This window comes from Idiotropiscis lumnitzeri, chromosome 15 (assembly GCF_059441095.1).
Source record: "Idiotropiscis lumnitzeri isolate Australia: NSW breed Sydney's pygmy pipehorse chromosome 15, RoL_Ilum_1.0, whole genome shotgun sequence".
Lineage (NCBI taxonomy): Eukaryota > Metazoa > Chordata > Actinopteri > Syngnathiformes > Syngnathidae > Idiotropiscis > Idiotropiscis lumnitzeri.
Window position 1 is genome coordinate 11,102,827 of NC_142405.1, and position 23,911 is coordinate 11,126,737.

Below are 23,911 nucleotides of genomic sequence, written 5' to 3' on the forward strand. Positions count from 1 at the left end.
TTTGGTTTTTAGATTCTGGTCCAATTTACAGTAAATGACTGTTCTATCCTTCCCCCCTATTTTTCAGATTGAATTTAAACTATTTTGCAGAGCTCTCTGCGCACTTGAAACGTTAAATTAGTCTATATATTAATGTGCACGAGTTCTACAATAGTTGTAATTTTGTTGTTAGATGTGACCAGAAACTCTCCTGGATGTCTTGTGCATTTTGTTCTACAATAGAAAACTAACTCAAATATAAGGTAAAGTAAAAATAAATAAGTTGAAATAAATGTAATTTTTAAATTGAAGTAAAGCTCTAGACCAGGGGTCACCAATTTGTATTTGAGAAATAAAACTATTTGGAAGTGACTAATAAAAACTAACAGTTTGAGACACACTTCTGAAACAACACATTTGCTCAAATTACCTTTTATTATGTCATTAATGATATTCATCCATGTGAATTAAGATTAATTAAGGAATTTCAATATGCAACACTATTTCATGAAATCTCTGCAAGTGTGATGATTTTTACATTACTAAGAAATCACAATGTCACGTAACTGGTCCTTGAGCGATACGTGGTGCCTGGTGTCACCCGGCCTAGTCTAACCAACTCATAATCTTACTTCTTCTACAAATGTAATACGTGACCTATTGCAGATTAGGTTTCTCAAAGATTCAGTCAGGCCACATTGCCAAACCATTGGGCTCTTGATCAGAAAAAAGATAATATATAGATCTCTCTCTCTCTCACTCTCTCTCTCACTCTCCCGCTCTCTCTCTCTCGCTCTCTCTCTCTCTCTCGCACTCTCTCACTCTCTCTCTCTCTATATATATATATATATATATATATATATATATATTTTTTTTTTTTTAATTTGAAAAGTGCAAATCTTTACTTTACAAGCTTTGCCCCCAAGCAAGCTTAATCTTAATATTGAAAGAACACCTTTTCCCCTTAAAATGTTGACCTGACAGTGCAACGACCCATTCATATTCCATTACCCCACTTGTCCCATTGCAAGGCGCAGCTAATCGGGTCAGAAAAATACAGCCTTTGTTCTCTCTCTAGAGACTGTTTGATTAATACCACAGCAATGTGGTCAGACTTTGACCATGCCTTGGTAATGGGAACACATTCTTTTTGTCCTTTCTATATTTGCTTCTTTGTTAACATTCTCGTTATGTTATCGCATTGAAGCATACTCTTGATAATCATGCATTCAGTACAAAGGATAATTCATTTAAGTAATGACAACATAATCACAGTTTTACCATCAGGAATCAGCTGTTTGGTCACATCGCTAGGAAATGTTAATGTAATACTGAGCTGTGTCGGGAAGACAGTGAAACTGAATCAGTCATACTATAAATGAGTAATCCTTAAAGATTTGTCAGACTGTTCCGACACTTAATCTGATCTTCTGGATTTAAGCCTTTTACAATTTTGGTGCACCAATGAGATGTCATTTATGAGGTATTGTGTGTACTTCAGTCGTGAAAAAGTCACTCCTACTGCCTATTTCTGAGGAGATAGCTTGACAGAAGCGAGGGATAGTCACTCATCACCCCGGTTGCCCCCACTTCGAATGCCGCTCTTATGTCTTCATCTGTGTTGCACACAAACAAATGCACCTGCAAAGTTGCAAAGTCAAGTGTTAAACAAAAAAAAAACTTCCCTGGAGTATTGTGACATACTCAGCACTAAAGTGCTGGGATGTAATAATAATAGATGAATTGATACATTGTTCTGTCATTCTTCATAAGCATATAAAATGATGTTGAATTTGTGCAGATTACCAATGGAAATGGGTCATTTCAATGACATGCTCGCACATGATCAAATGCTTCCTATTAGCAAGCCGTGTCCTCTTTTTAGCTCTCCTGAAGCAATCTCATTTCTGTGTGCAGCTGTAACGATGGCATTTTGGTCTTCAATTGTTTTCACACTAAAACGATTAAGAGGCCACTCATGGCTCAACTACGGCAGTGAGCTCATCCCCGGCAGAAATGACGTCAGGACAGAGCGAAAACATTCACTGTGGTGGAGTGCGCTAAACTCCTTCATTTGCTGCTTTTGGAATCTGAGTTATAAGGTTAGATATTTATTCAATAGAGGTTAAAATAGACAATAACGTCATACCTGAATTCCACGGGCTGCTAGATGTTTAAAGAGACTCTTCCTCATAGTTACTCTAAAATCATGAAAAATGTCAAAGTTAGCTATTTTGACAAATGGTGTGAGAATAACTCATTTGAGATGTGATCAGGGGATGCTAGTTTCTTTAATTGTTCCCAAAATTGTTCATTCGTTTGTGCATTTTGAAAGACACCATCGAAAACCCACAAAGTGTTCTTCTTGTGCCTCAGAGTAACTTTTCAACTCACGATTACGTGACCAAGTACGGTTCCCTTTTCCTTTCAAGAAATACTATTCGAAAGGTTTCAGTCTCACTTTTCTATGAAAGTGATTATCCATCCGTTCTTCAAAATGTTCTTCTCGGGAATAAATGTCCTGCACACATATAAAGACGATCGATTGGCACACTTGCAATGTAACACGTGAAACATGAAGCAACCTTTATGCTACAGAAGAACCAGGATGAAAAAAGATCAACGTACAGTTCCAAAGGTGGTTCACACGAGACATCTTGGCAAAAGTCACCTGTTAATTATGCGCGGCAGGTAAAACTGCAATAAACTCTCTCCCAATGGCACAAAGGGCAGCAGGCCGCTGTAGAAGAGGAGAAGCAGTAGCACACCTCGGTATAAGGAAAAACTGTACGGCATGGCTCCATTCTAGATGGAGGGAGACCACAAGACATTCAGATGCACACATTGCAACAAAGACGTAATGTATACTCACAGGACACTTTTTTTTCGGGAAGCTCATTAACCGTTTAAAAAAATTAATGGATGCTTTATTGATCCCAGAAGTATCTCCACTTAACTTTAATAGAAGTATAGTTATTTTATTTTTTTTAAAATCAGGTTAAAGTAAAAGTGAAGACAAAAAAAAAATCAAGTAATGATGCAAAATCAAAAATCATGTAATCATGCGTGCTGGTGTTTAAAGGGACTCAAGTCAAACCTTTTCTTTACAATCATATGTTCGATGCACCTCGACTTGTGACACTTAGATACAATATTCTGATTAATATTGCTACCCTGCAACTGGCTGGCGACCAGTTCAGGGTGTAGTACGCCTTTCGCCGATAGTCAGCTGGGATAGGCACCAGCACCCCCGCGACCGTGTACAGGATAAGCGGTGCGGGTGAAGATAATGATGATGATTAATATTGCGTTTGTGGAAAATGGGGACGTATCGCGCACGTTATTGTAAAGAAATTTTTTTGGGACTTGACTTTCCCTTTAACTCATTCACTGCCAGCCCAGGTAAAATGAAAGTACGTCTATATCCGTCAATGGTAGCGAATGAGTTAAGAGCAAGCATGCATTGCCTCTATTAACGTTTATGCTATCAGAACAATGTTGCCACAGCTTTGGAAAATATTGAAAACAAATCAGAATAAACATATTGTAAAGTACAGTATTTTCAAAGAGCTTTGCTTTCATTCACCGTTTTGCGACATTTGCTCAAGATTCTCGAGTCCACAGATGCCCAGACCGTGATCTCCTCCCTGTGGTAGCGTTTGACCATCTCAGACACCTGCACAGACAGGTTTGCAGTTCAAGTAAAGCAAATATCCGTCAAATATGAACCTCTCCATTTTCAAGTACACTTTATCGCCTTAATCAAAAGGAGAAACACGTGTGAGTGAGTGCATGAAAAAAATGCGAGAACACAAACCGCAAAGCTTATCACAGATGTAACTTAGACTAAATAGCTCGTAAGGGACACAAACAATTATGCGGCCTTTTGATCAACAATGCATTGAATGACAACTTGAGCTTGACATTTTTTTTTTTTTGCAAGGGATTTTGTGTGTGTGCGTGTGTGTGTGTGTGTGTTGCCTTTTCTATCAACTGATGGCTGTTCTCTTTAATTTCAATGCTGATTGGGATCTCTGGAAACTTTCTGAACACATCCTCCAGCAAAGTAAACTTCCTGTCAGAACCACTGCTGTAGTGACCTGGCGTGTGCAAGGCATGACAAAGATGGTGACATTACACACGAGTGCTAAACATTTGTTTTTGTTGCCACATGTGAATGATCTACTCTATAGGAGTGTTTCACCTGCATGAAATGTCAACTCAAGCCTCTCCTTGTACAAAGGTAAATCCTGAAAAAGAAAGGAAGATCATTTAATGTGTTTTACTACAAGAATTGGATAAATTAGCAAAGAATCATGTTCAAATGTGAATGTTCACATTGTCAGAAACAAAGTGTTAAAATAATAACGTTTATTTTGGTGTGTAAAACAACAACAAGAACCGAATGGAATACAATCGAGTCGACTGAATACGCAGGATGACTCCATGAATCTTGTATCTAAAATCGCTTTTTGGCCCCGTGAAAAAGTTTTTGCCTCTTTCCTGATTGTTTTGCATTTCATCATCTTTTGAGTCAAGTCAATTTTAATATCGCACAAAGGCAATACAAGTCAAATACAAAATGCAGTTTCTATACATAAAATAAGAAACCATCCTTTATTGGTGACGGTCCTTTCTTTCCTCCCACCTGAATGCTGACTGAAGAGATGGTGATATCGTGGCCGGTTTGCCTCCAAAGATTCTCATCATGCGACACAACCACATATCCGTCATACGTCAAGTGACAATCCAGTTCCAACATCTGCGTTCCTTGCGCCACTGCACTGCAAATGAGGGAAAAAAAACGTTTAAGGTGTAATCCATATACTTTTGCAATGCACTTTAACGTGCGGTGTTGTCATTTAGGTATTCGCATTCAAATCCTTTGACAATTATTATTATTATTTTCATTAAGATGGACCCCAATTTCATACGGTTAAACATTATTAATTTTTTGACATTTTTGTAAATGCTCCCACAATGAATTTGAAATAGAGATGCAATTACAGTGCAGGCTTGCAACTTCATGTTTGACAAAAAATATGGCTTCGGAATAGCAGCTAGTTTATGCAGAGTACTCCATCAAGGAATTTGTTTTTTGCGATAGGCAATTTATTAGATTTTTTTTTTCAATTTTTCAATGTATGTAGATATACTCACTGAGTGAAGGCCTCCATGGTGCTTTCTATCCGCTCACCACATCCTGTTAGAACAGGAAGCAGTTATCGTTATAGACATTCTCCTGAACTCATACACTGCCATTGACCGTTATAGAAGTCAAAACTCATTCACTGGGCCGGCAGTGAATGAGTCTTTTTTAATTATTCTTAGAAGACCAAATGATGAACAGTTGATCACTTTTCTTTGGCCTGGTAGGTTTTATTTAGTTACAGCTACTGTAAACCTATCAAAGATTAGACACCGTTTAATGAGACAGTTTTAGCGAGTTTTGCAAGACATATCTTATTGGCTTCAGCCACTGTGCTGAAAGACGCAAGGCTAAATTTGCATCCTATAAACACTCCTCTAGCTCGTTCGCTCGCTTACCTCCTCTGTGGGAGATATGTGTGCAGTAGAAGCCCATGAGTTTCCTCTTGTGAAGAATTTGAGGGTTCTTCAGCAGGTATAATGAAGTGAGGGTATACCCTCCCAAGGCCGGGAGGACGACGCACCAAAAACTGCTCATCTTCTTTCGAAAATCTCCGCAAAAGCTCCCGTCATATTAACCTGATAGAATGATTTTTGGGTGAAAATGTGAGTTTTTAAAGAGCGGTGGCTGAGCCAGAAAGATCAGTGGATGACTACCTGCTGCTCTTCCTCTTTAGCCAACTAAAAAAATCTTGACAGACAGGTATTGCTGTTAGTGCGACAGAGTCGTCACTGCACAATCTTTCTTCGTCTTGGCTCGGCTTGGTAATACCTGGAAGTGGAGCTATAAAAAAATAAGTTAATGAAGCACTAGAGCTGACCCACAGCTAACCTTTACCTTGACAGCCTCTCCCTTGTCTGGGATAGCACATTTTCTCTCCTTGACAGGGCAGTATAGAGGATCACACCTTTGTTTCTTTTTCCACTATCAAAACAGGGCAATGTCCACGATTGTTCCAAGCACCGCTACATAAACGTTCAATGTTTATATTTTATCCAGTCGGCAAACAGGAAGTTGTTTACTTTCTGGAATAAACAGGATAAAACGTATTATAATTGAGATTATATAGTATATTATACAATCTATCTAGAACAGGCGTGGGCAAACTACGGCCCAGGGGCCACATGCGGCCCGTTAAACGTTTTAATCCGGCCCGCCAAACTTGAAAAAAATTAAATGAATAAACCTTGTTAATGTTTTATTTTCTAAATGCTGAGGTGTGTCAAAGACAGATATTTTGTTGTAATGCGTTTGTTCATTTTCATTTAAAATTAAATGCATTTCTTTTCTCCAATGAGGTGAGATTACCAAAACACTCCATCCACCTGCACCCTCTGTCAAATTTTAGAACCCATTGTGGCCCACCAATCAAAAAGTTTGCCCAACCTTGATCAAGAAAAACCGACAAGCAGCTGGTAAACTAATTTGAGTGAATTTAGGTTTGCTGCGTGCGAGAGTATGTAAATGTTTCCATAAATGCAGTCCAGTCAACAGAGTGGACTACAGGACTATATAGTTGACATTCAAGCAGAAAGTTGGAATGTGACCAACAATAGAGCAACAGTTGAAGTCCACTGTGAAGCGTAACAAGCATGGTTTTCACTGGTATGGCGCAACCCATTTATTGCAAAATAATACAAGACTTGCATTTTCCCACAAAAGCAGCTTTGGGCTCTTTGTAAATTCTCATTATTTTGCATACTTGTGATATGTGGATAATCAATCAATGATCAATGTACTCTGTAAATAGTAATTGTCAACCTATTCCCATGCAGGCGAGGGAACGTCCAAAATAAAGGGCGGTGGCGTGCCGAGACGCGTTATACAGGAGTATGTGAAAGTGGTGCAGCTGGAAAAACGAGATGGTGTAAAGCGAGGAGTGGATTGTGAAGATCATCTTAAGACACTGGTTTTATCGAGAGATGCGATTTTGTTGTTTGGAGCATCAAAAATGCATTAAAGTGGACATGTTTGAGATGATTCATTTAGAAAAGTGATTCTCAACTTTTGGGGGCTACAGCCATTTTGTATGGTTTGTGAACAGCTTGTTCAAAAAAATAAATACAATTGGAAATGTTGCACTGTAAATTCCATCAAGTACATTTGATGCTGAAAAGATTATATTGAGGGGGGTTTAATGTTAACTTCTTTAAAATTGGTTTGTGATTTAGTAAAAATACAAAGATGCAATTCCCAGGGTTTAAATAGTTGAGAACGTATTGCAGGTCCTGCTGTCCTCCGTCCAATTGTCCTTGGACAAGGTACTGAACCCCAAGTTGCCTACAGGTTGGCATTGCAAATGAGAAACTGTTCTTAATTGCCTTGCATGTATTTTTACAAACACAGAAACCATGAGTAAAATGTTTGATTTTTTTTAAGCTTGAGCAGAGGTTTGGACGGTATTTATTGTTTTGGTGAATCATGACAGGTGGGCCACGAGCTGATCGTGCATCCCAAAATGACAGACTTCTAAAATTATGTTAACACTTGCATGCTAATTAGTCTACTAAAATGTTTTGCAGCACCAGTTTTATTTAATGATTATTATGATGCATTAGGAAAGTAATGATCTCGGGTCTAAATGACATGAATTTCATATAAACATAAGATGAAGGATGAACAGTAAAACAAATAACGAACCAACACAGCAACAGTATCAGGAAATTTTTATTCAATTATATGTAATGTAATTTTGTTGCTTTGTTAATCGTTCAATTAATATCCATACAATATACATACTACAACCCTTAACTCATATCTCTTTGACAATTGACAAATAATTCCTTTAAAAATAATTCATTGTAAAGAACTTGAAGGGAAAATCCAAGAAAACAAATAAATCAAAGACTCAAAAGACTGTCAATAATTATCACACCCATCAGAGAAATTAGGAAGAAAAAAATTACAAATAAAAACATTCTAATTATATATATAAAAAAAGTGATGCAACTTTAACTCCCTTTTAATTAAAAAAAAAACTCACCAGTATAACAGTAATAATAATAACACCCATTTAAAAACAACGATATCTGGAACCAGGCCGCATGACAGATGGACCACTAGAATCATCAATACTGTGTGAATGTGTATGGCATGTTCAAGTGCAACATTTCACAGACACACACACAGATACACGACTCAGTCAAAGTGTGTGTAAGTGTGTGTGATTGCAAAACCTAGTCCTCTTGGTTGGGAACCATGGCGACCTAATCTGTTGTCACGTCAGAGAAAAAGCAAGCAGGGTTGGTGTGCTGACGACTGATGGATATTCAAATGAAACAATTTTGCCAGACCCACTTTGCAAAGGATGGAAACAGAAAAAAGTCCCACATGAAAATTCACACAAAATCGGGATGGCGTCCAGGCCAACACGCAAAATTGAGGAAAACATAAATTGTGGCTGAATGATACCGTAGATGCACACGCGCACACACACAGAGCGAGACACTTAAAGCTGAGCGAGCCGGATCAGACACAGAAGGAAAGACTGAGGAGCAAAATTAAAAAAAAGTGCAGACGTGCTGATTGGGTCATGTGATTGGTCGAAAAAGTGGCGGCGAATGACAAAAGTGAAGTCGTGGCTGGAAAGAAGTGCACGCAGGGAGGATGGGACGGAGGCAGCCCTTTGAGTAAAGCGTGGCAAGTGTTGGGAAGGCGAATTGAACATTTCACCATGTGCGCAAAATAAAGCAAAAAAAAAAAAAAGCCTCACACCCATTGTGGGGACAGTCATAGTGCTGGCTATGGCTTCTGATAGAACAGCGACGCTTTGGACAACATTTTGAAAACGAGGGGGCTGAAGCCAGTAGGCGGTCCAGGGCCAGGACCTGAGCACATCGCGGTCCGCTCTCTTTACATTGATCCCAGTGCAGTTACTGAGATGGACCCAGGGGTGGCGTCCACAAAGCAGCAGTAAGTAATGACACGCACCAGAATAGAGAACCCACAGAAATAACACACGCACAAGCCGTCAATTGGAAACAATGCCACTTGTTAGCACAGTGAGGCATGGTCACTATGGCAACTGGATAAACAAACGGCCAAACACCGGAGAAGATGGGAGCACAAAAGGAACACACACAGCTACTAAAGATTGGTGGCTTGGCTGAGGGCAATGTGGGGATTGTAGGTTTAAGTCACATGCAGTTCCCTCAGTCGTCACAAGAGGGAGCTGCTCTTGAAAAAAACAAAAAAAAAAAAACAATCCAACCACAGCTACTGTACACACTAATACACGCTCACACACAATTACAGAGGCAAAAAATTCCAAACCTGAAAATACTTCCTGACTTTGACTCATTTATTAGAGCCCATTAGTAGATATTTTGTTTCCATCTGGCCCTCTATGACAGTTCAGTGTAAACGTCAAAACAGCGCAGTGGGATGGCACTATACCACCATGCTCCAGAATACATACAACTACTCACATAAAGTTAGGGACGTAGTACTTTGAATTTTGAGTAAAATTCAGGGTGAACATTAAATGTATTCAAAACTTACAATTACATTCAGAAGGATGCTTTTCGGTGATCATTCCATGCGTCTTCTAAATATGTCACAACTTGGCAATGTCATCTTGGTCTCATGATGTCACAAAATAAAATAGCAAGTATAACTGGACTGGGACATAATTGTTAATTTAGCCATCCACCTCCTTTTTATAATAGCAGTTTTAAGTTCAACCTGAAATTTCACCTTTAATTAATGCTTCCTTGTAATGATTGTGAGGAATGATTGCGATAAGCTAGCCAACTGAGATAGACTTGTGAAGCGGTAACAGGATGCCATGATGACTCCTTGGTCTTCGTATTGAGCAGAGGAGGGAGACGAGTGCTTTAAGTGTAAGCACGCATGCATCCGGTTTCCATTTGTGCTTTTACTGGTCATACAACCTCTAATACAGAACAATAACTAAGTAGGTGCACACTGCAGAAAGCATTCAAGCGTATTCTGGAGCTTAGTGGGACTTGGCAACATGTCTGACTCCACTGAGCACACCTTAGTGCGACTGACTCGATGCAAATAGAGGGTGCGTTCAATCCGTCTGCCCTTTGTCTGAGCTGCAGCTCAAGAAATGTTTCAAAAACATAACACATGGTCACTTCCCACACTAGTTCCTTGCATCTCTCATCCACTTTGGTTAATTTCAGGAATGCATGCATTCATATTAACATCATTTAGAAAATCCCGCCCCCCACCCCCAAAAAAACAAACAAACAAAAAACTGTAAACATGCCATGAAAACATTTGACGGAAAACATCAAACGTTTAAAATGACTTGCACAGATGAATCAGAGATCATATAAATACAAGCAGATTTGAAAGCAAACAATTGCCTACGAATAGACGCCGTGACAAGTTCACTTAAAACGAAGAAAATAAAGCTTTTTTTCTTTTTCTTTTTTTAAAGTTTTTGTATGTAATGTACATAAACCCACACAATAATCACCCCCAATCTTTTAGCCCTCGATTGCAAGTTCTAATGTACATGTATGTAGCAAGACAGAATAATGATGTTGGTTAATAAGGAATAGTACTTTATATGAGAAGAGCGGCAAGAAAGCTGGAGAGAAAAGGGGGGGGGGGGGGAAATGAAGAAGACGAGATCAATTGGGTAGTGAAAGGTGATGATGTTGAGGGGCTGGACTGACCAGGGAAGAATGTTTTTAAAGAAACGGGGAGAGTAAAGAGCAGACACGACGGCCGCACCTAACCACACAAATCAAATTTAAACACTTAGCTTTCTTGCAGTGGAAATGGAAAGAAAAGCAGCCAATGGTCATAGTTTGTATCTTTTCCTTGTATTCTTGAGGATGCATTTTCATATATTTAAGCATGTCATCTGGGGGTCTTGGGGTTCCAAGCCTGTGGTGGGCGTTGGCACACTTTTAGACTACAGGAAGGAGAGAAAAAGGGGTTCATCCATATTTTCATCAGGCAAATTACTTTACAGTGCGCCAGTATCGACTCCCATTCTGACAAGCCTATTTCTTTCTTTCTTTTTTTTTTTTTTTTTTTTTTAAATCGCCATAAAAGGTGCCCTTCCGACTCCCACATTTCATCAAGTTGCGTTGACATTTCTAAAATAAAATGGTGCGTTCAAGGACCTCTTTTTGAACCTACCCGTGTGTCTCAGGAGCCCTGATAGGTCTCCTGGAAGCGAAACGTCTCTTCAAATATGAGTTCCTTCAGCTTCTCTTTGGGAAGGTCATCCAACTCCATGGTGAAAGTGAACGGCTCTTCTGCCACTGGCTACAAACATACACGGGCACAAAAGTGGACTCTGTCAAACAAGACTCTCAAGACACGCGATATGATGAGGGATATTATGTTTTGGTGAGGTTGGTCTCACAAAAGGACACAAACGGGACATGACAGAGTCTTTAATAATTCATAGGCTTAAGATTTTAATTGATGTGGTGCAGTGCTGATGTTTGTATTGGTCTGGTACAACAAAATCCATGCTAAGCGCATCTAAAAAAAAAAAAAAAAAAAAAAAAAAAAAACAAAGTGCATAACTTGAAATAAAGACAAAAGCTCTCACAGCCATCAGGACTATCATAACTGTTAGGGATAACTGGTTGTTGATTTATCACATTTTTAAGCAACGGAAGCAAAATGGAGTGGCTGCATCGCGTGTGAATTATTAACTTTGCAAAAGCTGAATATCTTATGCATTCGATTAGACAGTACTGCACGTGAGATGGTATGATTTTTGTCTTGCTTGGTGTTGCCATTCTACATATTTATAAGTATGAGTGTGTCTGATTTTAAAAGGCAGGTTCAGGCCATGTGAGTGACGTGTGTCAACAAATGTAACAAGAGTTGGCTAGTTCTGTGTGTTTGTGTGTTTTTTTTTTTTTTTTGCTAAGAAGCCATAGCCAGTCTGCATGTGACTTGACATCAAACTTTGAACATTTTCTGTCCTTTACGCACTCTTTCTTCCTGGCTCACCACCATCCTGCAAACTATTTCCACACAAACACGGCGGGGAGAAAATGCAAAAGGATTCCAATCCACGACCATTTAACTGTGAGGCGGGAATTATGCATACCTCATCTGTGGGGTCATAGTACTGCTCCAGATAAGGATGAGCCAGCGCCTCCTCAACACTGATACGCTTGTTGGGGTTAAAGGTCAACATGCGGCCCAGGAGGTCCAAAGCTGCATTAGAAATACTTGCATGAGATCAACCATCAGAAATGATGTAAAATGTGAAACCGAAAACAAACAAAAAAAAAAAAATAGGACACCGTCGGGCCAACTTTTAAAAAAGTGATGTTTAAATAAATGCAATAAAAATAAAACAAGTTTGGGGATTTCCCAGTTCCTAATGAATGAATCAAAAAGTCATGTGAAATCTTTCGTTACCCTACATTTTGAGTCGCCCCTGCAGAAAAGCTTCTCCCAGGGGATTTTGGGTTTTTCAGGCAGAGACTGCAGATAGTTTCGGGCTTTCATGTTAATGATGCAGTTCAGATCTTCTTGGGATGGAGAGCCAAGGACACCTACATAAGAGTGGAGTTATAAGGAACATTTTTTTTTTTTTTTTTAAACATGTACTTAAAGCTTTTCGTTTTCACACACACAACAATGAGAGCTCACCCAGAATGTGGTTGAGCTGATCCAGGTAATGTTTCCCAGGGAAGATGGGCTTGTTTGATAACATCTCAGCAAGGATGCAGCCCACTGACCAGATGTCAATGGACTTAGAGTAGCCCTGAGGCACACACACAGCCCACACGTTGACAAACTACCCAGACACGCACAGGCACGTACACACTAACCTTTGAGTTGAGCATGATTTCTGGAGCCCTGTACCAACGCGTGGCCACATACTCGGTCAAGAATCCTGTGTGGTCGTGCTCGGGGTCGGCAATACGCGCCAGGCCGAAGTCACAAATCTTGGAGAAAAAAAAAAATTGTCATCAATCTTTAGGTCAATACGATAATATACCTCAAATATTATTTCATTGCCAAGAAGCTCTCCAAATGGCTAAAATCTAACAAAATGAAGCTTGATCAGGCTCAAGTCATGCTGTTGATATGATGAGGTCTACTACTTACATTTTTTTATTGCATTCACTTGAAGGTTTCCTGGTAATCACACCTTGAACAGTTGTGAATCCATTATGTAAACTTAAATATTCCATGCTATTGCACATAAAAATATTCAATGAGATTAACACAATTGCATCATGCGAATATGATTATAGCCATTTGTGCTGGAGGACTACTTGTATTTGTTTTTTGCGCATGAGTAAAACGCATCTGAAAGCCACTGCAACAGGTGCTGCTTTTGTTCTCTGCTTCCCACATGATCGGCTAATCCGAGGCTTCAAGTTTGCCTAATGAGAGCTTGCAAGTGTGCTGAGAAGCTGTAAAACAGACAGAGGGAAACCTAGTAGCTACATAATTATGTAAATTTGAAAGAACGTAATCCGAAACCTTACGCTAAAAGTATGGACCTGCGGCCACATCCGGCACGCCCACAGTATTTGACAGACACTCATAATGACCATGTAGTCAAATTAAATGCAAAATAATTAGGCAGTGCGTTTATTTTAAGAGCACATGTGAACCCTACAACAAGCAAAGTCACGAGCAAGAAATAAGACTTGTCTGAAGTGTTGCTTAATTAGCAACTTTTGCGAGCCCTCAGGCGACTCCATTTCCAAAGGAAGACGAGCAAAAAATGAAAATGGTCCTCCTAATGTTAGCAGCATTCTTATTTACAGCACGGTATAGTGTGTCGGGTAGGGGGCCGCAAATCTCTAGTTTCATATATGGCATGTCCTCGGTGAATCATAAATACATACTTGCGAGTCCTTACTAGGAACGGCTAATATGAGTTGGCAGTTGGTGCACAAAATTAACATTACAATTTTTAAAGTGTAAAGAGTGAACGGCTTAGTTGCTGCCGCCTGAAAATGACATCACAGTTGCTCAGGTAATGACCAATCACGGCTCAGCTTGCGTCACATGACCAAATTTAGAAAACAGACGATCAGTGACTGGTCGCTACGTGAGACCTGAGCAACTGCTATATCTGGCGCAAAATCCTGTGAATAATAAGCACCAAAATATACAGAAGAGGAAGAAAATAAAATAAAAAATAAATTTTTTTTTTTTTTTAAAAATCACCTTTTACAGCATTATTCTCTCTGTACTGGTAAATAATACGGTACCCCTATTTTTTTAGTATCCTAGTATATGGAAATATTGCACTATAACATGCAACCTCGATTTGGGATCTTTTCATTTCTCTAGCAAAAAAAAAAAAAAAAACTTATTCACGGGATTTTACTGTATATACTGGTTACCGACTGCAAACAGCTACAAAACAGGATGCGGATGTGTCGTATACTGCATGTGTGCACTTGTGCAGGGCTGGTGAGAGCTGACCTTAAGGTCGCAAGTGGTGTTGATGAGCAGGTTGGAGGGCTTGAGGTCGCGGTGCAACACGTTGGCAGAGTGGATGTACTTGAGTCCTCGCAAGATCTGGTAGAGGAAATAGCAAACGTGGTCGTTGCTCAGCTTCTGGCTCTTGAGCAGCTTGTACAGATCTGTCTCCATCAGCGTCTGCACGATGTAACTTGAGGTGCACTCAAGTCAAGGAGCATTGCGCAGTTGCATAGCATCGGCACATACATTATGTAACAGCTCTGTAAAATTGACCCGGCCGTCATGTCGATCGACAGACCTGTGGGTTCAAGTATACATTTGGCAAAATCAAATCAATAATGACTCTCGACTCATTCGAGCTTGACTTGTAGGACAGGATTTCTGAACTTCCGTATCTCATCCTATGAAACCACACCAGTCTTTTGTCAAAAACATAAACCATGATTTGATATATTTAATATTCCTTTTCGCTTTTATAGTGCTGATGCATGTGGCACAAAGAATCTCCGATGGCTGTCAGAAAAGCACAGCAACAACATTGTGAACTACGGAAATAGTCAGTCACAAATCATCCAAATGCGGTTTAACGTTGTCAACTAATCAAAAACTAAATAGCGCGCTGGGCAAAGTTTCTCCATTATTTCGAGCCACACTGAGTAACCTTTGAATGCACACACAAAGAGGACGGACTGCTATCAATTTTAGAGGCGCGCTGTGCCGATAAGTGTACGTTTAACCTCCTCGTTTTGTAGCGTTCCTTTTTTCTGAGACTGCCGGGATCTACTGAGCAGCGCTCTGCCTCACCTAAGCGCCTGTGTCATTTAATTACATTATCACGGGTTGCTTCTGACGAGAAAACAAGTGACTCAAGTGTGTACGTGACCAGCAAGGGGAAGATAACGGCTTTTTTTCTTCTTTTTATTCAATTATTATTAAATTTATATTTGCACAGGAGAGGGGAGCTCTCCAATCTCGTTGTACACCGAGTATAATGACAATAAAGGGCATTCTGATTCGGATTGAAAGGAAAGGATACACGTCTCTCATGTTGTCGATGTGGCGAGCCCTTAAAATGTCATTGATACCGATGATATTCTCATGGTTGAAACGCAGCAGGATCTTGATCTCCCTCAGTGTACGCTGGCAGTATGTCTGGTGCTCAAAAGGGCTGATTTTCTTGATGGCGACGCGCTGGTTCGTAACGTGGTCCAGGGCAGAGCTGGATGTAGAGAAGAGAGGCACAAATCAGGGCTCATGTTACACGCTGCAGGATTCATACGCCGTAGAGGAACGCAGCTGATGAAAGGGCGTTGGAGAAGTCTAATCTGCAGAGATGAGCATGTGACACATCGCTTTGCTGTGAACAACTGGAGGTGTATGCTACACCTACGCCGTTTGGAGTAGGTGTACAAGTGAAGACGTGACCAGGTAGAGCTCATAAAAGAGCTGGCTGGTGCATTTGAGGGACACAAAAATGCCTCTTATTCAAAAAGAACATTCTACTGATTTTCTAAATATGACCAAAAACCTGACCTGAAGAGTACTCTTGCTCCACGCAACTGATATGGAAAAAATTCTTGACATTTTTTCCAAGCATGCGCCAACATAAAAAAAAGAAAAATGCAAGCTCTCAGTAACAGACTAGGGTGCCAGTATGTGCATGAGAATTCTGAGAAAACAGTGCAAATTCTCACACATCATCTGGAGTCGGGTTATGCCTCAAATGAGGACATAACTGCAAGTGAAGCAGAAGAGGATGATTATTTGCTTTCAAAAATAACACTGACGATTGGTGCATTCTAATGGGACAAAGCAGTAAAGAAGAGCTAAAGGCAGAGAAAGGCTCCGGAAACAAACTTACAATCATATTTACTTATCGTTTTCCTTCCTTGAAGAGTACTTTGCGGGGGTTACACATGATTTATGAAACATTTGCATTGCTCTGCATTGTCATTAATGCACAATAATTTCTGATATTACATTTCTTTGGGGGTGCTGAGATGTGCTGTTCAAGTGTCCATGCATCCATTTTGTGTAGCAACACTTGGGAGGTAAAAACACAAGAAATGTGTTATCTACTGGAGAACACTAGTGGGAAGTAATACACTAGAAATAATTTATTGTACATAAATTGATACATTAGGGAAATGTACGCAAGTATTTATTTTTACAACAACTTTTTAACTTGTAGTCGCTACTTTTGAAAACTTCTTACTTTGCCAAAATAGGCTTCTTACATACTTTTTTTTAAATGTCAGTGGATGAAAAGACATAAATTGAGAAAGGCAAAGTGAACAGCGGTTGAAATTTTTACGGATTGATTGGCATCTTGGGGACTTAAGGCGAAAAAAAAAATAAAAATAATCATGAGCAACGTCGAGGAACATGAACCGGGCAGCATTAACAGCAATGATGAAAAAGATTGGTTTATTATTTATTTTTTTTAAAATGGTTGGTGGAAGGCCTTATTTATAAAATTGTATTTATTTATATACTGCCTATATAAGGTCAGTGCTTAAAGGGATAAATAGTTATTAGATAGATGAAAAAGAATGTTAGTTTAAAATTGACAGTACACATCCACTTTTAAACATTTCAGTCTCCACTTTTTTAGTTTTACTGTAGTGACATTGAGAAGTTGAATCAGTATTCTTTTACACAGTATTTCCGTGAGTGAGTGCTTTCTCCACCACGCTTGTGAGTGCTGACAGTCAGTTTGCCGAAAATATCCACAGCAGCAAAATTGCACGATGGCGATGACACAAACGATAACAGAAGTCAATGTCGTCACAATCCTCCTCGGAGATGATTGTGTCCTGGAGTGAGACCAAATGCCCCCCTACGTAACTTGTGGCCACGTTCGCACTTCACAGCTCAGCAATGACTTGCCACTGCAATCACAGCAGTGAGTTGGCAGTGATCTCGTATCGTGCGCAACAGGTTTGCTCAACGTGCCCACACAAGGCTGCAGATCACCAGCAGCGATAAAAGGAGAAAGGGAGGCCTCGGTGAGAGTCGCAAATCCCCTTTGCATCCTCTGCAAAACCGTTTTCTGCACAGCCGATTATTTATAGCTATCGGTGTTGAGGCGGCGATCCATGTGATTATGGTGTCAGTTGCACACAATCGGTGACCAACTTGAAACTGCGGCTGAATTTTACTTGGGGGTGGAGGGGGGGGGGGAATCTGTGCTCAGAGTCGGACAGCAAAACTGCGTCCTGCGCCAACCTTCTCAATAGCATTTCCTGTAAAGCTCATAGCCACGCCTGTAGCTACTTGGCTAACCTGCTAACCACACAACAGGCTGATTTAGAACAGACGACGTCCGGATGCGAGACATAAGGTGACGTGTGATTGTAGTTCGGGGTGCAACAACGAACTATCAGATACAACTGGCAGTCTTGTTTGAGATAGTACGCCAGAGAGAACAAGTAGTGTACTCACCACACCATTCCGTAAGCCCCTTCCCCGATGTACGACAGGTTGGTGTAGCGGGGGCCCACGTCGAATATCTGGCCCTTCACAGACTCGGACGCGGGTTTCTGTCCCGCAGCCCCCGGCGCTCCATCATGCGCAACAGTGCCAGCCGCCCCGGCAGCAGAAGCGCTGTTGGAGGCTGAGGCTGCGGCCCCGACCGCTGCGGTGCAGCTCGAATCCGCCATTCTTCCTCTCAAAGCCGCGCCTGCCTGTGCCTGCTCTGTCAGGGAGTTTTCACCGCGGAACCAGCGTCGCTCTCGGTAAGCTTTGAACGTCTCAAGTTGAGGCTTTCACACTCTGGAATGTTTGGAGCTAAGAGGAAACGGGGCCTCACTCGACACCACCCGGAGTGTAAACGGATTGCGTGCGCGAGCTCGGATTTGGTCGGAGCACAGAGCGTAAATGCGCGTGCTGTGCTACGGCGATGCACTTGCGTTCGATTTGTTCACCCTGTCTTCTCAGACGAGAGGAGTTACGTCCAATTGCCAGTTCTCGCAAGAGGCACCGCCTGTCTAGCTTTCCAGTGTATATAAAAAACTCAATATACAGCTTTGACTAGCGCAACCTGGGTGGGCGTGGCCAGTTAGCTTGCTGAGTTATACCACGGAAATAAATATCAATTTGACACATTAGTTCTGATTTAATTGTTATCCGACTAATTTTAATCCATGTATAGACAGATAGATAGATAGATAGATCCCCCCCACACACACGCTGAATAAATGTTCTTGAATTAAAGGTTGCATTTTCCTCCTTTTTTAAATATTGGACCTATATTACTTGGAAAAAAAATAACTGATGTTATTGGAAGCTAAAGAAAACATCTTAACTAGGGTTAACAATTATTATGGAATGCGCTGTAGTTTATCACCAAAAGAAGACCATACCCTATTGTGACAAATTGAACCATAACAGTGACAACATCATGCTTTGGGGCTGATTTTTTTCCAGATGGGAGTGGGGCCTTACTCATGAGGGAGGAAATTGTAATCATTTTGAAATACCAGTCAGTGGTAGCAAAAAAAATCTCGCTGTTTGAAAGCTGAGGAAAAAGAGGAACACTATTTTGTAGCATAACAATGTCCCAGAGCAAAGGTCAAAATCAACAATTTGAAATGTCCCCACCAGAATCCTGTTTTGAATCCGATCAAACAACTGTGGGTTGTTCTGAACTGGGCTGTGTACAAGCAATTCCATTCACGCTAACAGATTTGGACTTAGACTGTTTTTGACAAGAAGAGTGAACAAATATTGACACATAAAGATGTGATATACTCTTGCCCCAAAAGACTCATAGCTGTAATAAAAGCCAGAGGTGCTCCAAAAAAGTATTAGTTTAAGGGTGTGTATATTTATGCAAGAAGGCTTCAGTTTTATTTCATTGATTAAGTACGTTCCACATTTTATACCACAAAAACCTGGCAATTGTACTTGGGTGTAAAGACTTTTTTATAGCCATGACAGCTGCAGTGGGAAGTATAAAACTCTCTCATGTTTACATTTTAAAGCACATCATTTTGACAGCATACAAACATTAAGAAAGGAAATGTCATGTCATGTCATTATCCACCTCGCCTATCCTGTGCAGGTTCGCGGGAGGGTGCTGGAGCCTATCCCAGCTGACTACGGGCGAAAGGCGCACTACACCCTGAACTGGTCGCCAGCCAGTCACAGGGCAAGAAAGGAAATCAATAAAGCAATTCATTTTATCACTTAAATCAAACATTAACTATCTAAAATCATCCACATGGTGTATTTATTAAACATGAGATGAATGAACATTTAATAAAACGATAATTTCGTAAATCATCTATTTAGTTCAATTGTGTCACTTGAAACGCTTTAAGGATAATAAATTGATCTCTATGGAAACGAGCGCAGCTGTGACCGCGCCCCTTAGTTGCGTCATGACGTGTCAGTGAGCGCACTTCCTGGTCACGTCGCGAATGGTACGTGACATATTGTTTACAGAACATTCATGTATTTATTTAATCCTTTCCTCAAGGAATGATACGTTTTGCATTGCGACAAAACTGGGTCATCCCGATTCGTTTAGCGATCATTTTGGACTTCCCGTATACAGTCAACACTTACGGACACAGGTTTGGATTCCAGCCATAAATAGTTAAAGCTGCTCTGAGTAATGGAAACCGTTGGATATACAGTACATTAGACTACTTCTAGGTCATAAATCACGGCTATTGCTCCAATGGAAGGCTATTAGATTTGCTATGATTGCCATTTCCATTGGTCAGTTTGTGGCTTTTTTTTTTACCTCAGTGGTGTGTGCATTTCTAAAGGATCTTTACTTTTTCCCCCCTGCAGGGCTGTCATTCCCTGCTCGGCTGCCCTTCCTTTCAGAGTCAGTCCATCCATTGCCCTCATCAGTTCAAATTGTTCGAACTACTCCAAGAGTGTCTACGCAATGAGATCTTCAGCGCACATTAAATCCAGATGCCCTGAGTACCCTGCCTCCAAAACCAAGCGCTCCCCGGTGAGTGATTCCGAGGTGGACTGGAGCCAGAGCTTCCCAGGATATGATCCAGTCAACTACACTCATCCGTCAGTGGCGAAAAAGCCAATATGGGCAGATCCTGAAATTGGGTGAGCGTCATATATGTATTTTGAGCAGTGGTGGGCAATGCAATGGGAGAAACAGGTGAAATCGAAATAAAAGGCATCATACTCACCAATAATGTGTATATATTTTTTTCAGATTGCTACATATGTGCTAGTTATAGTTGGCTTTAACAATTGTGAGTGTATAGTTTTGATCAAATTTGGAAAAAAAATGGAAAATGAAATCTTGATTTATTTTTGCTTGTATTGCAGCTCCTTTGCTCCACAGTTCAATACTTTGGATGGCTCTGTGGACAGAAGAAGCTTTGAGGGCAGCTACAAAGTAGAAGATGGAAAGCCACTGTAAGTTAATCAAAGTATTAAGAGAAGGGAATAGAAGAGAAGTGCAATCGAATGCAAATGACAAATCCGCAATCTTGCTATAATATATTGTAGTTTTTATTATCAGTACCTGCATTATGGGTTTGAATGTCATGGTATAAAATATTTCAGTTCTGGTGAGTAAAAGTTACAATTTCAATAAGGTTCAATCTCTGCCAAAAGTTTTTTTTTTTTTTTTTCAACGTAGAATTTTCAAACTCCTGAACTGTACCTATATAAATCTGGCCTTGTTGTGCCACTTCTACGTTTTTTATTACTTTGAACTAATGTAATGTTACCATCAATCCATCTTTCTTTGCTGCTTGTCCTCATGACTCAGGGCGAGAGACATTGTACACATTCTGGACTGGTCGTCAAGTCTGTCGCAGATGTAATGTGTTTAGTCAATGTTTTTTACACTTCTTTAGAAATCCTCATGGACGAACAGGGCTGACAGGTAGGGGTTTGCTGGGGCGATGGGGACCCAATCACGCTGCGGATCCTATTGTCTCAAGGTAATACATTTTTTCCTTTCCTGCACCTTATACTATTTCAAATTCACAGCTTGCCCTTTTAAATCTAACATGCTGGTTGCAGTTTGGATGCACTGTATGTTCTATTTTATTGTCTGGCAGATGGAAAGTAGATGCCAAAGGAAAAAAGATTCTTCACCATGTCTCCAAAAAGCCCATCCTGCAATTTGTATCCATCAAGAGAAAAGATTGCGGAGAGTGGGCCATTCCAGGCGTGGGTGGCTTTTTCCATGTTTTCTTGTTCACATTCCTGTCCACGTTACTTTTACCACGATACTCTGGGACGAAACTCACATCCTTGTGTTTCTTTTGTAGGGAATGGTAGATCCAGGGGAGCAGGTTTCTCTCACGCTTCAGCGAGAGTTTTCGGAAGAAGCACTGAATTCGCTTGGAGTACCGCCATTAGAGAAATCTAAAATTCATGAGCGAATCACCCAACTCTTCAACTCACCCGGTTTTGAGGTGACTGCAACTGACAAAATGTCATTTTTACTTGCATGTTTGTCGTAAATAAACGTACAATAAATGTTACACGTAAAATAGGCTAAATGTGATGACCATTTGTAAGTACATTGAGTTTGGGTTGCGACATGATGCACTCCTTATTTTGTTCTGCAGGTCTTTAAAGGATATGTAGATGACCCTAGAAACACTGATAATGCTTGGATGGAAACTGTGGCGGTCAACTTCCATGATGAAAATGGTATGCATAGTTTGAAAAATGCAGTGTTTTATCATTTCATCAACAAACTGTAAATTGCCATGTTTAGTAAATACATTTTTCTCTCGTTGTTTATACGCAGGCAACAGTGTGAGCGAGCTGCCGTTGCAAGCTGGCGATGACGCAGGCCAAGTACTGTGGGTTGATGTGGACTCGTCCTTCCCACTCTATGCAAGCCATTCTCATTTACTGGAGCTGGTTGCCAAAGAGAGGAAATCCCACTGGTAGCAACTGGCTGCCATAAAAAAAAAAACAGTTGGAAACAGTTGTGCAAGTGACATCTTGAAGTTTATAATGACAAATAAGAGACTTGATCTAAAGTATAGATTTCGTAATTGTTAATAAACAACATCGCATTGGTTTGTGCATTACACGCGCACACTGCGCAGCAACATCTGATCCGGGGGAAGCTTAACATGCGACAAAAGACAAGGCAACATTATTTCTGATGCAGAAAATTATGCTAATATATTCATTGTTTACAAGGATCACATTCACCCAATGTGGTCATGTGAGAACAACACAATTAGCTTCATTAATCGAAATGTGATGAGTACAATCACAATGAACTTTCTCAGGCTGATCTTTACTTGTGAATAGAAAGGAACAACCAGAACATTTTCATCTTTACCACTGCACTAAGTGAAACGAATGTGTATGTACATATGTATACTGTATGTACAGCATATCTGTCTGGATTGTTCCCTATTCCCCATTGTTAATCAATGTAGTCTAGTTGATTAATTAATAGCGTTAACGAGTAATCTTGTACTCCTGTAATTGCTTTCCGACCTATGCCTAGATTGTAATGTGGAAATTAATCCAATCAAATCAGTGCCTATTACTGTTTTTTTTTTTAAGTAGTTGAAATTAAACACACATTTATTGATGTTGATTCACAAAGAACAGACCGATCCCCCTTTTAATATTCCGTAGCAGAAATATGTTCTGCAGTTTGCAGATCATTCATACATAACTCATTTTATCATTTATGTATGATGGTACTTTAAAAAACACTTTAGACGGGTATACAAGGTGTATCAGAAAAGTTTCATGTTTGTTGTTACAAACAACAGTTCATATCCCAACTACAATTTTTTCCCTTCAAAGTATTCTCCCTGGAGTCTGATGCACTTCCCCAGCCTTCTTTTCCACACCTTCATTTAAAATGAATGACGATACACTGAGCCCGGTTTGGTGAGCAGAAAAACTGTTCCAGGATAGCGATATTATTCTTGACCAAGAATTGTTGAATGCTCAGGGTACTATGGGCAGTCGTGCTGTCATCGTGAAGAGCCAGGAGTTGTCCTGCCTCAAATATTTCCTCTTCGCACACATTGACTGAAGTAAATGTAAAGAATCTCTCTGTAGGAGTGCTGGTTGATAATCTCACCCACACAAGTATTAGTAGTTGTATTTCATTAACCCCCATGCAGCAATATAACAATCAAGAGTCATATAAAGAGTGGCCCCAGAAATGGCAAAGGTAGAAGCAAAATCTTTTCCCCTTAAAAACAACATATTTTTGCTCAAGCTACAAGCGGCCAAATTTAAGTAAAAAACAAAAAATAAACAAAAGAACTAACAGACAATTCATAAATGGCTTTGAGAACATATACTTTGAACATTAAAAGTGTTAATTCCTCTCACAGATTTTCAATTAAAACAAATTTTTTAAAAAAACTTTAAAGGAAGCGGCTGTTTTTG

At 40.1% G+C, this 23,911-nt stretch overlaps 4 protein-coding genes across 10 annotated transcripts in view; 1 reads left to right on the forward strand and 3 right to left on the reverse strand.

The window, feature by feature from the left end:
- Positions 1-806: 806 nt before the first annotated feature.
- On the reverse strand, positions 807-5,985 carry gdpd3a (glycerophosphodiester phosphodiesterase domain containing 3a). Of its 4 annotated transcripts, XM_088316831.1 has the most exons (11): positions 5,785-5,985; positions 5,527-5,706; positions 5,140-5,182; positions 4,628-4,763; positions 4,184-4,229; positions 3,961-4,079; positions 3,566-3,655; positions 2,651-2,784; positions 2,441-2,500; positions 2,129-2,180; positions 807-1,620 (listed from the first exon to the last, which is right to left on the reverse strand). In XM_088316831.1, the coding sequence occupies exons 2-11, from the start codon at positions 5,663-5,665 to the stop codon at positions 1,498-1,500; spliced, it is 942 nt and encodes a 313-aa protein (XP_088172957.1). In that variant the 5' UTR covers positions 5,666-5,706; positions 5,785-5,985; the 3' UTR covers positions 807-1,497. The 4 variants fall into 4 exon arrangements, 3 of the variants coding, with proteins under 3 accessions (XP_088172957.1, XP_088172959.1, XP_088172958.1); XM_088316833.1 differs by lacking the exon at positions 5,785-5,985 and having other exon boundaries at positions 4,628-4,758; positions 5,527-5,616; XR_015846633.1 differs by having other exon boundaries at positions 1,538-1,620; positions 2,374-2,500; positions 5,527-5,982.
- Positions 3,936-23,911, reverse strand: part of LOC148322901 (ras-related protein Rab-37) — a 97,119-nt gene continuing 77,143 nt past the window's right edge. The window contains exon 10 of the mRNA XM_088316834.1: positions 3,936-3,953. The gene's annotated coding sequence lies outside the window, so the exon portion shown is untranslated. The remainder of the gene's footprint in view (positions 3,954-23,911) is intronic.
- Positions 10,322-18,530, reverse strand: mapk3 (mitogen-activated protein kinase 3). Its single transcript, XM_088316084.1, has 9 exons — positions 17,978-18,530; positions 15,570-15,752; positions 14,534-14,723; positions 12,916-13,032; positions 12,734-12,848; positions 12,505-12,636; positions 12,183-12,292; positions 11,252-11,380; positions 10,322-11,021 (listed from the first exon to the last, which is right to left on the reverse strand). Exons 1-8 carry the CDS (start codon positions 18,193-18,195, stop codon positions 11,261-11,263), a joined length of 1,185 nt encoding a protein of 394 aa, XP_088172210.1. The 5' UTR covers positions 18,196-18,530; the 3' UTR covers positions 10,322-11,021; positions 11,252-11,260.
- On the forward strand, positions 17,798-23,112 carry nudt9 (nudix (nucleoside diphosphate linked moiety X)-type motif 9). 4 transcript variants are annotated; one of them, XM_088316087.1, is made up of 8 exons: positions 17,798-18,270; positions 20,336-20,614; positions 20,843-20,932; positions 21,379-21,465; positions 21,586-21,697; positions 21,799-21,945; positions 22,102-22,186; positions 22,287-23,112. In XM_088316087.1, exons 2-8 carry the CDS (start codon positions 20,436-20,438, stop codon positions 22,430-22,432), a joined length of 846 nt encoding a protein of 281 aa, XP_088172213.1. In that variant the 5' UTR covers positions 17,798-18,270; positions 20,336-20,435; the 3' UTR covers positions 22,433-23,112. The 4 variants fall into 4 exon arrangements, with proteins under 4 accessions (XP_088172213.1, XP_088172212.1, XP_088172211.1 ...); XM_088316086.1 differs by lacking the exon at positions 17,798-18,270 and adding an exon at positions 19,896-19,959; XM_088316085.1 differs by lacking the exon at positions 17,798-18,270 and adding an exon at positions 19,922-20,112.